The sequence below is a fragment of the Antedon mediterranea genome, chromosome 1, assembly GCF_964355755.1.
Source record: "Antedon mediterranea chromosome 1, ecAntMedi1.1, whole genome shotgun sequence".
Lineage (NCBI taxonomy): Eukaryota > Metazoa > Echinodermata > Crinoidea > Comatulida > Antedonidae > Antedon > Antedon mediterranea.
In genome coordinates, this window is record NC_092670.1 from 36,671,788 (window position 1) to 36,688,059 (window position 16,272).

The window sequence follows — 16,272 nt, forward strand, 5'->3', positions numbered from 1 at the left end:
ATTTTCAAACTAATCTAGTTTTATGAACAATTGAATCAAGACCAAGTATCGTATGTTGCTCTCTTTGTAACTCATTTCTCTCAAATTATGCGGGTGACATAAAAACAAAATGGCGACGCGGCAAATAACAACTAATTATATAATCTTTCAAAGACCTAGATATTCATAACATTACAATTCGATTACTATTATTCTCCAGATGGTTATAACACCAAAGAGCTTATGTTTAGATGGAGAAAGGACAATCCGCTTAACATGGAGCCGAACATGGCAATACCTAGATTTATTCTAGACAATGCAACCACAAATGACTCCTGTATCAAAACATTTATAACAGGTGAATATGCAAATAGCTAACAGCATATGCTGTAAAAATAAAAATATACAATAAACGTACTTCAAATATTATTAATATATTTTTTTAAATATTTCGACTGATCGTAAAATAAAATTTAAACAATCTAAAATATTAACATAACTACAACTTTAACGGGCTAACTACAGTTTTTATCGGACTGTTAGACAGGGACGGAAGGGTAAGATTACAAAATAGACCTACTATTAAATTAGACCTATTTAAAAATAACTCTGAATTGAATACCCGTCCCCACCCTTTAAATTCTAAACCAGCCACTGATTGTTATATTATATGGTATAATTCTATAAGCCAATAATCATACTCACTTTTATTTCTGTAGGTAATTTTAGCTGCGCAAAAGTACACTTTTACCTCAGTCGTCAAATGCAGTCATACGTGCTTCAAGTATATATACCCAGTGTGCTACTTGTGGTAATATCCTGGTTGTCGTTTTGGATAGACGCCCGAGCCGCACCAGCGCGTGTCGCACTAGGCATCACGACGGTACTAACCGTTACGACGATGACAGCTGGTATACAAGAGACATTGCCCGCTGTTACGTACGCTAAGGTACGTAACTTATTTTGAAAACATGTGACAAATACCGTAGTACTCTTTTGTTTATTACTTGCAGCTGCAAAGCTTGGTTCCTACTAGGACAAAAACGCAACGCAAGCGAGTTGACCAATGACAAGCGACAGTTCGAATAATTCATCGCTTGTGATTGGTCAAATCCCTTACGTTGCGTCGTTGTGTTACGTTTCTAGTGGTAACCACTGCAGCAAACTAATGTGCAGTAATAGTGACGCGTCTACTGCAGTGTAATTTTAATTACAGGCACAAACGTTTTAAAGCGCACGGTAATATTATAATGAAAATGAATTAATTTAAAAAAGCGTAAAAAAATGTTTAAACTGTGAAAATAAGGATTGGTTCCCACTTGGACGCAACGCAAGGACGTAACCGCATCGCAAGTAAATTGACCAATCACGACGCGATGGATCATTCAAACTGTCGCTTGTAATTGGTCAACTCACTTGCGGTTGCGCGTACGTTGTTACGTTGCGTCCAAGTGGGAAGAAAGCTAAAGAAAAAGCTTTCCCACCGAGATTCGAACTATCTGCTTGATATGTAGATGTCCTAACCATTATACCACAATAGGCTTTCATGGTACTCTAACTCTAACATCCTCATGTTGAAATTAAAACATTTGTTTATTTTCCAGGCTATCGATATATGGATGGCAATGTGTTTATGCTTCGTCTTCCTTTGCTTATTTGAATATGCACTTGCAAACTATTTTCTGGTAGTTGAGGTAAGAATTGGAATTTATACTACAAACGCAAAAAATCATGATTTAAAGTATGTATTATTTTAAAGGAGGATTGATCAATGAACTTTAACATTGAACAATATTTGTGATAACAGACAAAATATCATTCATAAATCATTTCCCTGTAATTACACGAAAAGATACGTCAATTTTTCTATGTGATTTGCTTGCACGAGAAACGATGCGTCAACTTTCTGTCTGTTATTGACAAACTGTGTAACTGACTTGTTTTTTCTTTTAAATAATTATTATTCAGACGTGGTTTTCCATCATTATGCATCTCGTTTGAAATAATTTGTCTATCGGTAGCTGGATGCTGGCGATCTATATTATCTATTACACCTCCTTAGGGTTTCAAAAACACATCCTAAACTTTAATAAAATTAATGATATCATTCGAATGCTTTCTAAACTACAATGATGGATGTGTCTGTGAAGCTAATGTTCTATTAGAACTATCTTCTTATCTATAACTGATTCAAATAATTTTGTATAATTATCTAATTAAGCAAACGAATGTATAATTATCCAGATGAATGAAATGATTTATGATTTATTATATGATGATTTTATATATAATTTTTTTAACATTTTCATTATTTTTTTTATTCGGTAACTAATTATTATATACGGCATCTCGTAAATGCTAGTTAAATCATTACACTAAAAGCCGATTTTCGACTTTGTTCTCGCAAATCGAAAGCGTAAAGAGTGATTTGGAAGATAGAAACATGAATGTGTGTACAAAACTACAAGCTGGCGCTTTCGAATCGCGCTAACTTGTTCACTTACTTGGTTTTGGAGCTCAGCATTTGCTGGGTCCGGATTCCAGGCTAGGCTATGCCTATAAGCCACTCTTGAAAATAACATCAACTCTCGAATATGGCGCAAATTTTAGAGGGTAATTGGATCATGCCTGTTCGAGAACTGATTAAAATTGATTTGTTGATCTTGAAGATACTACATCCTCCGGTAACGAATTCCATAGTATAGGCCTAATAGCTTTTCGACCAACAAAGTGGAAAATCGGCTTAAGGCTGATAGTTTGCTGCGATTTTGCTACTACATACTAAGTACACTGCTACTAACACTGTGTTACTACAACAAGAAGAGTGTAAATCGTTCATATACTACTACTTCGTTAGTACACATAGATATATTGATATTTTTTTAACACAATTGTTAGGCCTGTAGTTGTTTAAAACCAGTGATGCCTCAAATTGCAACTCATTTTTACAGCTATTAGAGTTTAGTCTACTTTGACTTGGTTACTTAATCTGCTCTTAATACTAGTTACAGTACAGTTTGCTGAAGTTGTTATATATAATCTACCTCACTACTTTATTTTATAAAATATTAATTAATATAATTATAATATAACAATTGAGCACAAAGATATGACACTTTACTATCACGCCACTACCAACTGAAAACAAACTAAAACCGCATACATCGTCATTCTGCGAGTTAAAACAAATATAAAAATCGTTTGTGGTGAAATGACTGAACTTTTACCTAATATTACTTAGACTTAGATAGGCCCAGGCCTATACACATTTGATATTAAACACTTAATCCATTGAAAATTCCGAATTAAATTTGCGTATTACTAAAATCATGACAGGAAATCAAGCGAGACGAGAAACCCGACGAAGAACTAGTCGTGATGGTAAATATGCAAGTAAATAAAAACTGACAATATATAATATTAATGTCTATTCACACAAAGGTGCCTATGGAAACGTACACTGTAAGTGTCTCTAAGAGAAGCACTCGAGAAAGACCATTGCACATCACACACCACATTGCACACATCACATTGTCCAACCACGCATGCGTATTGTTCTGGTCCTTCGTGATTTAAAATGTGGTCGACTATGTTCATCATTGTCAATCATCCTCACTATATCCTCACGATGGTTAATCTATTAGACCCATAATAGGCTATTTCATAGGATGCCTACGATTATTTACGGAATCCCAAATGCATGAACCAAACAGGTGTTTGGTTACTTCTCTAGGAGAGTAGTAGGCCTACTCTATAGGAGTTGTATGTTATACACGATTCGCACTATCCGCGCGATTTTAACCCAAATGTTAACCCAAAAGTTGAAACAGCGCAAGGCAGTTTTCAGTAAATATTATAAATGTGTTATTCTTCATTTAATAAAAATATAATGCATGAAATAAAGATTTAAATGATAAAGAATATCACGTTTGTTGTTGTTATTAGAATTCGTAAAGAGCCAATAGGCATGGTATTCAATACAGCCGCCAAACAATAGTCACTCGTATGGATGGAACATAGAACATTTGGGGTTTGTTTAAAATAGATTAGAGGGTATCACAGGATAAAAAAAAAATGCGCAAAGTTTCAAATCTCGTAAAGAAATTTCTTAAACTACAACACAACACATATCTTCAAATAATATTCTGTATTAAAATTTTATAGACAAATCTCAACAAGAATGGCAGCATGCTAGAAGGTAACACCAATAGTTTCGAACTTCAGTCATGTCAGCAAACCATAAGCAACAACCAAGAACCAAAGAGCAGCAAAACCGAAATCAACGAGCCACACTTACGCTTCCGATGGATGCGTCACATTACTGCTAGAAATTTAGATTACTCCGCTAGAATAGTATTTCCTCTCCTATTTGTAATATTTAACTTACTATACTGGCCCACATATCTATCAAAAGAATGTCCGTAAAAGTTAACTGGCATACTGTAGCCTACATTGGAATATACAGGACACTGTTCGCAAAGGTTTACTGATTTTTATTCGAAGAAAATTTGGGCAGTGAAATTTGCAACGTAACCGACTAGAACGCATTTTTCGGTACAGTATTTGGTCGCGAGAGGTAGGCCTACGGAGGAAGATATTTATGAAAAGGATGCAACCTATGGTTAATACTTGTTTCCCACTAGAGACGCAACGCAAGGTGATTCACAATCGATGGATAATTCGAACATTTACTTGTCATTGGTCAACTTACTTGCGTTGCGCTTACGTCCTTGCGTTGCGTCCTAGTGGTAACCAAGCATTAGTTGCACGAGAAGATGGAAGCATTGATTGAAGATATTATTTTTATGATCGATTTATTTAGCCTACATTTGTCGTAGATCAAAGCACACGATGGATGTAACACATTTACTGAAATAAGATGAATATATGTTCATAATAAAGTTTGTTGTACAAAGAACTGTTGAGTTTCTTGACGTTTCGATTGATTATAAATTTGATCGTCCTCATGAGTGAGAAAATACCTTCAATCACGTGGTCTTGAGGACGACCAAAGTTTATTGATCGAAACGTCGAGTGACTAAACATTTCTTTGTATAACAAACTTTATTATCAACATAAATTCATGTGTACCGCAATTGTTACATTTCATAAACAGCATAATATTAGATTCCTATTACGATTAGGCCTAGGTGTTTCACCAGGTTTTCCCTCTTGGATTTATGATCAGTAAAGAATATGCATTAAAGAGTAGTGAATTGAGGGTATCATAGATTTTGTGATTGGCTGAAAAATGATGTTTTTCTATAACAATTTTAAACGTAGGCCTACTATGTAGCTTTTGTTATACGTAACTAGGTATGCATTTAATTACGTTATGCTGTGAATGGCGATGATGCTTAAATACATTTAAATATAAATGGAGGAATTCATAATTCATGTAATAATGTTGTTTTCTGACATGTTGATCCAAGTTGGCTCTAATCAGGTATAACATTGCTGGCAATTTTTAAGCTGTCGCAATTGTTGTTTTAAACACTGCAATATTTGTGCACTGTTAAATTTTGTAAAAAAAAATAAATATATAAAAACCAAAAAAATAATAATAATAAACGTAGGATATAATGTACAAATAAAATTTATTTGATAGCTTATTAGGTAAACATTTCTTGATTTGACCAACAAAATCGAATTGAAGTGCGTTTAGAAAATTGTTAAACGGATACGAATATTTTCCACACAATTATATACAATTGATCAATTTTTAAAAATATATGATTATTTTGAAGGAAGACAGTGTGTATTATAATTTAAGACGTCTGTCGTATAATTTTTATTCTGAAGTTTGTGGGAGAAAGAAACAGCAAATCATGTTTATAAAACGTATGCATAATTCACGGAGACATTTTGTTGGTTATAAATTAAGCTTACACGATACAATGTCCTGAATAATATTACTGCTAATGAATTCAAATAGAAATTAATTGTACAATGAGTAAACTAACGTCTCCGTTATGCGTATAAATCGGGTCTATTATAACTAAAGGTCTATTAATACAGTTGATCGATTACAAAATTGCAATGCTATTTTTGTTTGCAATATATTTTAGAAAAGTGAGAGAAATTGGGCTCAAGAAACGTTGAGTGTTCTGTCGTTTTGAATAAAGTGTTAAAAGATTAATAAGAGTATATATATATACTGCATACTTTGTATTCACACTGATACAGGATAATTTATTACTGTGTGTATAGGTATTGCCTTTTAAAAACCCGTAGAAAACTGCATTTAAATGTACTGTACATATTTAATATATAGAAATACAATATTTACGATTAGTGTGAATAGTGTGTGAAAAGGCTAGTTTCTTGGTGTCAATGTGAAAGGTTGTTTTTCACGGATTACCAGTTTGCTTCTCTAAAGCTCTGTCTACACTATCAAAAAAGTGTGATGTGGCCAAATATGGTAGTGATATGACATCATCGTGTCTATATGGGCACATAACATTTGTTTGTGTTTAAATGTCTGGGCTGACATCAATCGTTTTAATCTATTCAATATAGTGCTAAGTGAAAAAAGAGGTTTAGTTATAAAACGAGCTTTTTATACGGCTATAAATTAGACTTCAAGATAAGCATCTAACTTGCATTATATACACGGTACACTTAATAACTTATATTATGATAAAGATTTTTCTAAGAGAAAATATTTCACCTACATTTATACTGTGTCGTATTTGCTTAGCCTAAGGGTTTTCCTGGCCTACAAAAAAATAGTTTGATAACGTTATATTTGATTTGTTATATTGTGCAATATATTTCTGTCAGAATCCATTTGTAACCTACCCTCCAATAAGTCGTTCTACATACATATAGTTTTATAGCATCATACGCAATAAAAAGATAAGAGATCAAAAGAACGCAAATTTTTCTTATTTCGTTTTATTTTTAGTAGGCCTAGTACTATCATGAATAAACACTAAAACAGATGGTTAACAATATATACAACGGATTGGCTCAGAGAAAAATCTACACTTCGCTTTAAAGCTTGTGTCCCATTCGGATGCGACGAATATAACTCTGTCTTTTTTTATGTGATCAAATATGGTAGTGATATGCCCAGATATGGTACTGTAGAGATATGACATCATCGTGTACAATAAGCACATAACGTTTGAGGTAGTATAGGCAGAGCTTTAGAGCAACGCAAGTGATCAGACCAATCACAAGCGATGGATTATTCGTTGGTGGTCAACTCGCTTGCGTTGCATCTACAGCATTGCGCTGTGTCCTAATATAATGGGAACCAAGCCTTTTATTTTTTTTTTCGTATTTACCGCAGTACATCACTTGGTATCTACATTGTGTTAATAGATCTGTTCAAGGCTTGGATATGGAAAAACACAATGAAAGTTCTCATTTAAAATCGGTATGGACTAACAAATTACAAATTAATTAATCGTATTATTAATAATCAATGTAAATTTATTATTCATATCTTTTGTCTTTTTATCCAGAATTATGTTAAGATTTGTAAAACATATTGGATGGTTCTCTTAGAATTGAGTCATAGTTAAAATAATAATAATGGATTGTTTTGTATAATAACTTTGGTTTTTTTTGTGTGTCCCCAAAACTATATTATTAAAGTTGTACAAGGCTGGGCTTTGTAAAAAATATTTAATGTCCAACTTAGAATTGAGTATTATCGCTTCAGAATAAAAAATAATTAATTGTATTATTAATCAATTTTAATTAATCTATTTATCATTACTTTCTCGTCTCTTCATCCAAAATTAATGAGATTTTACAAGACTGATCTACAGTATGTACAACGCATGGGACAAATTACTTAAAATGCAGTCATGGTTGGAGAATAAAAATGAAATTATGAATTATTTATTTATCAATATTAATTCGTTATAACTTTTTCATCAACGCGATTTAAAAATTCATCTCCGAGCTTTCCATTTCCGAGCTTTCCATTTCCGACGAGTAGGACTTGTGTGTTTTTGTTCGAAGTCGTTTACTAAAATTGATTTCGATTTTTTGACAACCAAAATAATGTGTTGAAATGTCCGTGTTTGGGTGGGATACAGAATATAGGCTTGAAACCTGGACCAAGAACTGACATAAATTGGGTACGACAACAAGCGAGGATTTGAAACAAATTGTCAAACCATGGTGATATAAATAGTTCACTATAATATATCTATGGTAAAAATTAAAACAAGCGTATTCACACAATAATTTGACGTGATACCGCAGGAGGTTTCAGCAAATCGAATAATTCATTTAATACGGACACATCGTATACCTACTACCTACCATGGTGAAATAACAAACCAATGTAGGCCTACTAAACATTGATTATTCTTACTTCATAAATCATATCGCTAATACAACACGCAACGGAAGAAAATGCCCTTCCAATAATTGTGTTTGCCCCCGCCTGCGTGGAATCAAACCTACGATGTTTGCAGCACTATTGCAACGTCGGTTCCCACTTGTGATTACGCAATACAGCACTTTCGTCGATACGTCGCTGCGTTGCGTTCTAGTGGGAACCATGCTTTAATGGCTGGGTTAATAGAAACTAATCATGGGTTTCGTTGTATAGTATTAAAACAATGTATGTATTCTACCGATAAAAGATAGACATTGTTACATTTCAATGTGCATTGTTTTGTCGTTGGTATTAGTAAATTAAACATCGATATTATTAGATTCAAATTGATTTAAAATAAAAATAAAAACAATTCAACATCTAAAGTTTTATACAAATAAAAATTCTAAAATGTTAGGTTTTCTAACAATACATTGGCAGTGGAATAATCGAAATTTATAATAAAAATATTAAAGTCTTCCCTCCGAGGAGAGTTGAACTTATAAACTAATTTCGTTAGGCCTAAATGAACTGATAATAAACCCTGTCGATATGACCTATTCTACTATACAAACTCGTCAGGTCTAGCCCTGATAAATCTTAAAGTAATTGTCCCCCTGAAAAAACAATTAAAATTTTTTTTTTTAAATATGCCATTTTAATGTCACATAATAGTTTTTTACTTTTACCAAAAATTGGATCGAAAAAAAAAAATTTCACCCGAAAAAACTGTAATTTAAAGCAAAAAATAGCCAAATTGGCTGGCAGCCAATGGGCTTTTGGTTGAATTTAATCATTCATTTTGTCATTTTATTAGTGAAAATATTATTTTTCCGGGTTTTTTTTACGGACGTGATAAAGTTTGTTAAAACTACAAAATGGCCTATTCAAGTCTGATTTTATCAATCTTCATTTTTCATGTTACCTCTGTATCAAAAAGTAGGTGGTTAATTACTGTTGAATCGTGGGTCGGTTAATAGATTAATTGAGTGCAATTTATGGCGACGATTGATCTCCTTAATGAATCCAGCACGAAGTAAAGCAACGTTATTTTGGGATTTAGAAAACGATTGGAAATTATACAACCAACATAGAAACATACTCTACGTTTTAAATTCTAGATGCATCTACATGTAATTAATTAAATTCACTGAATTCATTAACCTACATTAAAAAACAATTAATTATACTGGGGTTAGATTCACAATAGATAAAAACAATTTCATTCACTAAAAATTTAAAAAAACGGTGAAATTGTAATTATGCTACATGCTTATTAATATCACATTTATAATTGTGTTTTAAAATAAAGTTTGCAGGAAAAAGACCTCCGAATAACAATTTCACTAGCTTGTTATTAGAGTATAGGCCTATATTAATTCCATCAAATTACACCATAAGCAGGAATAGTTACAGAAGCCATCGCAACGCTGTAAATTCTCTATTGGTTTGTGGTGTGTAGTGTATGGTGTGGCAAGTGTGCATAAATTAGCCCGATTGCTCATTAGTTAAGCTGTAATAATTTCTCTAATATTTATGCACACTGTCCACACCATACGCCACACTTAAACATTGATATTCCTCAAGCTTAATGACTTATTTTTTACGTATGTTTATAAACCACCTAAATAATTAAACACAGTTGGATAATCAAACCTCATTTACCATAAACAAGGATACAATACATATATAGGCTCACTCACAACTCGAATAGAATGATGTCATCAACAGTGATTCAACAAAACTCTACATATCTAAACACATTGCCTATACTGACCTAGATAAAAAACAACTAATTCCATTTGAATATTGAAATACAACACACTTTTAAAAATTGGAATAATCTATGGTTAATAGAAAACACCTGTGTATACAAGTTAACATTAACACATTTCATTGTACAGAACATTATGTAGAATTCAATTAATTTTAATGTCAGACTAAATCCCTTATAACCAATAATTACATTATAAATCATGTTTCGACATTTCACCTACGACGCTTTGTTTCTGGCGACGCTCCCGAAGGTCCTCCTGCTGACCGACGACTGGATGTTCTGAGGCTAGGTGATGAGGTATTATTAAGACGTCTTCGAAGCGGATCCTGTTGGTTGGTAGTTTCTGAAGGACCCTTTGGTGCCGGTCGTCCGCGGCCATTTGTTGTTATTGTCGATGATGATGTCATTCCTAAAAAAAAACCAGAAAGTTGACCATTTACATTACATTTATTTATTATTATAGAATAAATAAGTTGAACATAATAATAAAATACTACAGAACAGTATTGAATTGAATTGAAAAATTGAATTGAATTGAAAATTTATATTTATACTGGGTAACCTCTTCAGTCAAAGACTGGTCTCCCAGAGGGCCCAGTTATGATCAGTGGCTGTGATGTACTAATACACCGGGGTGACCCCCTACTCGTCTCGAAAGATGTACTAGGTTCTTTAAAGTGCACACGAGCTAGATGTGTACACTGGACCTACGGTTTATAGTCCTTATCCGAGAAGACTCGTTCTACCAACAGAACCATAGAGTGAATGAGCCTCGAACCCCTGCCGATGTTATGGCTACGTAATTACGGTTCCACTGTCTTAACCGCTCGGCCTCTCACTCACTATCAGGTTGGAGACTACCTACCCTAAAGCTACAACAAGTCTTTCCCGCCAGAACCTACCCAAGGGACATACAGTATAAGCGACCTAAAAGTACTGTTTTTTTTTTTACTAGAAACACCAATACTAGCTACATGATCTGATGGCATACACCTTAAAAAATGATGTTGAGTATGGTGCTTGATTTTTAATTTGTGTTTAAGATTTAAATTTTGTTTTTATATATTATTTTTACTGATTATATTATAGTTCACTCATAAGCCAGAATAAAGATTGTAATGGTTGTCTTTTGATGTTTTTATGTTTTTTAAACTGATTATAATAAATATAATGCTAAAAAAGAATTGGCCGGTTTTGTGTCTGGCAAGAAGTTGGTTAAATAATAAATAAATTATATACCTAATTTTTCTTCTATTGTGACAAGTTGTTCTTCGGCTTCTTGACATTCACGCATCTGAGTCTTCACGTCCGAGTCGTTTCGCCTAGCCTCTGCTTCTTTTAACTCAAGTTGCGTTTCTGATCGCTTTGCAACAGCGGCTTTCAGAAAGGTAAGTTTCTCTGAAATTGAATTAATCTTACTCTGTTATTTAATGAAAATTATTTTACGGGAAATAATAAAGCTAATCTAATTCCTTTAGGTATATATTAAAAAAAGTGTCTCAAATATATTCTTCTTATATTTTTTTGTAGTAACTTCACCTTTTTACTCCAGTAACATTTACCACCAGAATTTACCAAACCAATTGTGTGCTACTGCAGTAAAAAAGTGAACATACTGCAGCACAATAAATAGAGTCACTTTGACACAGTCCGATAAGATTTAAAAGAAAAATGAATTAGTAGGGATAAAACTAGAACTTACCAATTTGATTGCATATATTTTGGTACTCCTGTGATACTGGAGCACCAAACACTGCTCCACGCATTCTTTCTAATGGGAGCGCTCTGTTTTGATTACCGCCAAATTTCCCATTGCTCTGTACTCGACTTCCATCTCTTGTTAATAACGTTGGACAATGCGCATATTTTATCAACTAAAATATCAATTTATGCAATTTTTTGTTTATGAATGGAAAAAAACAAGTGCAACATTACAAGAATGGAACATATCCAGTGCTAGAATTATGCTAAATTTAAATGTATAATTGAATTTTAAAATTTCTTGTGAAAGAAGAACTCCATGAAAATTAATCTTTGAAGGGTTTACTGTTTATAAACATTTGAATTAAATAGTATTATATATATTAGACACCTACCTCCATCCTGTATTTGTTCGCATCGTTTAAACTGTCCAAAACTATTGTGTTACCCAATAACATCAGAAAAACTGAAATAAAATAAATACAACACAAAAAAAAAAAAAAAAATTAATTAGTAAAGATTACCATATGATTAAAAAACAATAATACAGGGTCCAAATTTATTATTCAGATTTTCTATCTAAAAATCTTGATTTTAATTGGTGTATTTTTATAGCGATTAGCATTCATTTTTAAGCAATGCAAATCTATAATGTGTAGGTTTTCTAGGCTGGAAGCTTTTTTTTTTATTTCATTATTATTCCAAAAGGGAGTAACTTGCCAATTACAGAATGGATAAACTATTTAATAATTTATGACGATGCATTATGACTTTAATAGTTCTTTTTAAATTTTAAAGTGTACAGTGATACATTCTATCAATTATTGATATACTGAATGAAAGCACTTTACCTAGCTTGCACTCTTCTTCACTGCCTGGAAACTTCAGCAAATGGCGAGCATATATTGGATTACCAGGTGGGTTGTTACTTATCTTAAACTTAACATGTGGGAGTGGCCTAGAAAAACAGAAAATGTAGTAGGTTTAACATAAATTGTTAAAAAGGTAAAGTAAAGAGTCTTAACAATATACAAAAACATATTATTACCCAGTGTATAAACACAAGCAATCAAATTTGGGCACAATTCCTAATTTTAGTTTGTAAATGACAAAGAACTCCCTTAAAAAACAGGTTAACTTAATCTCCATGGAACACTACATTAATCTTAATGGAACACTACATTAATCTCCATGAAACACTACATTAATCTTCATCGAGCACTACATTAATCTCCATGGAACACTACATTAATCTTCATCAAGCACTACATTAATCTTCATGGAACACTGCATTAATCTTCATGGAGCACTACATAAATCTCCATGGAACACTGCATTAATCTCCATGGAACACTACATTAATCTCCATGGAACACTACATTAATCTACATGGAACACTACATTAATCTCCATGGAACACTACATTAATCTCCATGGAACACTACATTAATCTACATGGAACACTACATTAATCTCCATGCAACACTACATTAATCTCCATAGAACATTACATTAATCTACATGGAACACTACATTAATCTCCATGGAACACTACATTAATCTCCATGGAAAACTACATTAATCTACATGGAACACTACATTAATCTCCATGGAACACTACATTAATCTCCATGGAACACTACATTAATCTCCATGGAACACTACATTAATCTCCATGGAACACTACATTACAAGGCTAAGCTAGAGTTTTTTTAGATGTTAGTGTATGCTTACTTGTTCCAATCTGGAAGATTCCTCTTAAAGATTGAATCCAGAGGGAGGACTTGCTGGGACCCGTTTGACTTATCATAGATCTCTTTGGCTCGGGTCGTTGTCTTGGTGATGACACAATCCATGTCACCACCAAGGTGCCATGACAGAATACGTGCAATATCATTATCTTCAACTTCTGCCAGATGTCCGATCTGTGTATTACATTTAGGTTGACGATTATTGGAATGAATGTGTGTATGTTAAAAAATGTTTTTGGCCGCACACTTTCTTCTCTCTCCCTTACATATTTAGGAAAATTGCCAAGGGTAACCATAAGCCAATTCATTCACTATCCTTAAAGGTGGCAATCCTATTCACAAGACAAACATACACAGATGCTCTGCATAAACAAAGTCTTATTACAACTTTTTGGGATTGGGGTTGTAAATTGTAATTAGAAATAAAAATTCTGACATGACAAGACTTGAACCCATAACCCTTGGATTGGTAGCTGTGCATCATAACCACCGAGCCACAACTCAATTCAAAATGATTATGTTATAATGTACTGTACTGTAATGTAATGCTGGAATTATATATAACAGAAGTTAAACATTTAAAATAGTTCAAACCTTACCTTGCCTATTGTCATGGAATCCCCAATTACCACATTTTCCAATCCACATTTTCTCCTCGGTTTTTTAAGAAAACTGTCTTTCTTCTTGGTTAAATCGCTTATCAGTCTTGTTATGCTAACGTCCTGAAATTCACAAGATTTTCTAGTAACTTCTAGTTAAGTAATTTCAGTGAACTATTTTCCTCATATCAGTAGAGGCCCAGGGTATGTTACAATAATACAAAATAAAAATAAAATAAAATGAAAATTACATTAGGTTAGTAAAAAAAACGAGGGGCAGATCTTATATCATATATACTATTAAGAATATGTTGTCCTTCCATGATTAAACAAATTCTGGATCCAAATCGGAAAACATTATAGAATGTTCATTTGAAATAGATTTTTGAAAGTTTAGACTTAATTATTATTAGTCCAAGTCTGGAATCTTACAGATCTAATTTGTTGCGCTGAAAGACCCATCTTCTGCAACTCTCTTTTTGTTTGCGTCTCCACTTCAACAGCCTCGGCATTAGCATCTACACAAAACACAACAGATTTAAAATATTTATTGAAATTTACTACATTATGTAGATAAAAATAATAAATAATATTAAATTATAAATAATTTACATTAAATAGTGTCCAATAAAAAAATCACCTGTTTTTAAATTGTAAATTTCTAAATCTCTGTCTACACTATCAAACTACAGTAGTTTATCAAAAATGTGTGATGTGCCCAAATATGGTAGTGATATGCTTAAATATGGTAGTGATATATGGTAGTGATATGACATCATCATGTCCAGTTTCAATTGATGATGTTAACCTAACTATATACAATCTAAATTCTAATAAAGGGTCTGGATCTGACGGTATTACTGCTCGTGTCTTAAAATCTGTATCTCCCTTAATCATCCACCAACTTACCCATTGTATAAATTCATCTTTTTTATCTGGCACTTTTCCAACACACTTAAAACTAGCTTAAGTTGTGCCCATTTTCAAGAAAGGTGAACGAAGTCAATTATCTAATTACCGGCCAATATCACTACTTTCAGTGTTTTCCAAAATTATTGAAAAACTCATGTATTCTAAACTTTCTGATTATCTCACAAAATTTGATATACTTAATAAACGCCAATATGGTTTTCGAAAAAATCACTCTACATCCCATGCCGTTTTAGATCTTATTAATAATATTACAAATTCATTTGAATCAAAAGAAAATGTATTAAGTTTATTTATTGATCTTTCAAAGGCCTTCGATGTTATTAATCACGATAATTTAATTAAAAAACTTGAGTGCTATGGAATTAGAGGTATTTCATTGAATTGGTTTAATAGTTATTTGAAAGATAGAAAACAATATGTTGCATTAGGATCTTGTACATCGTCGACGATGGATATTACTTGCGGAGTGCCACAGGGATCTGTGCTTGGGCCATTGCTCTTCCTTATTTATGTTAATGATCTGGCTAATGTCAGTAACAAATTGCAAGTAATATCCTTCGCCGACGACACCACCTTATTTTACTCCAATTCCAAAATTGATGTATTATTTACTACATTCAATGATGAATTAACAAAATTTTGTGACTGGTTTATTTCAAACAAATTACTTATTAATACTCTTAAAACAAATTATTTAATTTTTCACAATTCTCAACGTAAACTAAAAGTTGATGACCTAAATATACTTCTTGGCGGAATTCAAATTGAACGCAAAACTGAAACACTTTTTTTAGGTGTATATATTCATGAAAACCTCAAATGGACCAGTCATCAAAATTACGTTTCGAAAAAAATATCAAGATCTATTAGTATTATTAACAGACTTAAGCACTTCTTCCCTCTAAATATTTTAATTTCTCTTTATAACACACTTGTACTTCCTTATTTCCAGTATTGTAACATTATTTGGGCTGCAGATTACTCTTCTAATATTGCTAGATTAACTAAATTACAAAAACGTGCAGCTAGAATTATTACTTTTTCACCATATAGAACCGCATCTGAACCCCTTTTTAAACGTCTTGGTATATTAAAATTAACGGATATCCACAATGTTCAAGTTGCCAGTTTTATGTTTAATTATTTTAAAAACCAACTTCCTATTTCTATGATTGATATGCTCTGTAAACG

General features: G+C 32.6%; 2 protein-coding genes across 5 annotated transcripts in view; one reads left to right on the forward strand and one right to left on the reverse strand.

Annotated features, from left to right (window-relative positions):
- LOC140051211 (glycine receptor subunit alpha-2-like) overlaps positions 1-6,755 on the forward strand; it is a 51,952-nt gene extending 45,197 nt beyond the window's left edge. For 3 of the 4 annotated variants that reach the window (XM_072096539.1, XM_072096618.1, XM_072096382.1), the window contains exons 7-11: positions 200-337; positions 699-928; positions 1,584-1,673; positions 3,316-3,360; positions 4,144-6,755. In XM_072096539.1, coding sequence (XP_071952640.1) covers positions 200-337; positions 699-928; positions 1,584-1,673; positions 3,316-3,360; positions 4,144-4,404 — 764 coding nt within the window. In that variant the 3' untranslated portion in view covers positions 4,405-6,755. The remainder of the gene's footprint in view (positions 1-199; positions 338-698; positions 929-1,583; positions 1,674-3,315; positions 3,361-4,143) is intronic. The other variant, XM_072096460.1, reaches the window with a different exon arrangement.
- Positions 6,756-7,584: 829 nt separating this feature from the next.
- The window catches only part of LOC140051471 (structural maintenance of chromosomes flexible hinge domain-containing protein 1-like), a 35,234-nt gene continuing 26,546 nt past the window's right edge, over positions 7,585-16,272 (reverse strand). The window contains exons 36-43 of the mRNA XM_072096733.1: positions 14,581-14,666; positions 14,149-14,271; positions 13,533-13,723; positions 12,650-12,756; positions 12,194-12,264; positions 11,800-11,971; positions 11,337-11,495; positions 7,585-10,506 (exon numbers count right to left, since the gene is read on the reverse strand). Coding sequence (XP_071952834.1) covers positions 10,310-10,506; positions 11,337-11,495; positions 11,800-11,971; positions 12,194-12,264; positions 12,650-12,756; positions 13,533-13,723; positions 14,149-14,271; positions 14,581-14,666 — 1,106 coding nt within the window. The 3' untranslated portion in view covers positions 7,585-10,309. The remainder of the gene's footprint in view (positions 10,507-11,336; positions 11,496-11,799; positions 11,972-12,193; positions 12,265-12,649; positions 12,757-13,532; positions 13,724-14,148; positions 14,272-14,580; positions 14,667-16,272) is intronic.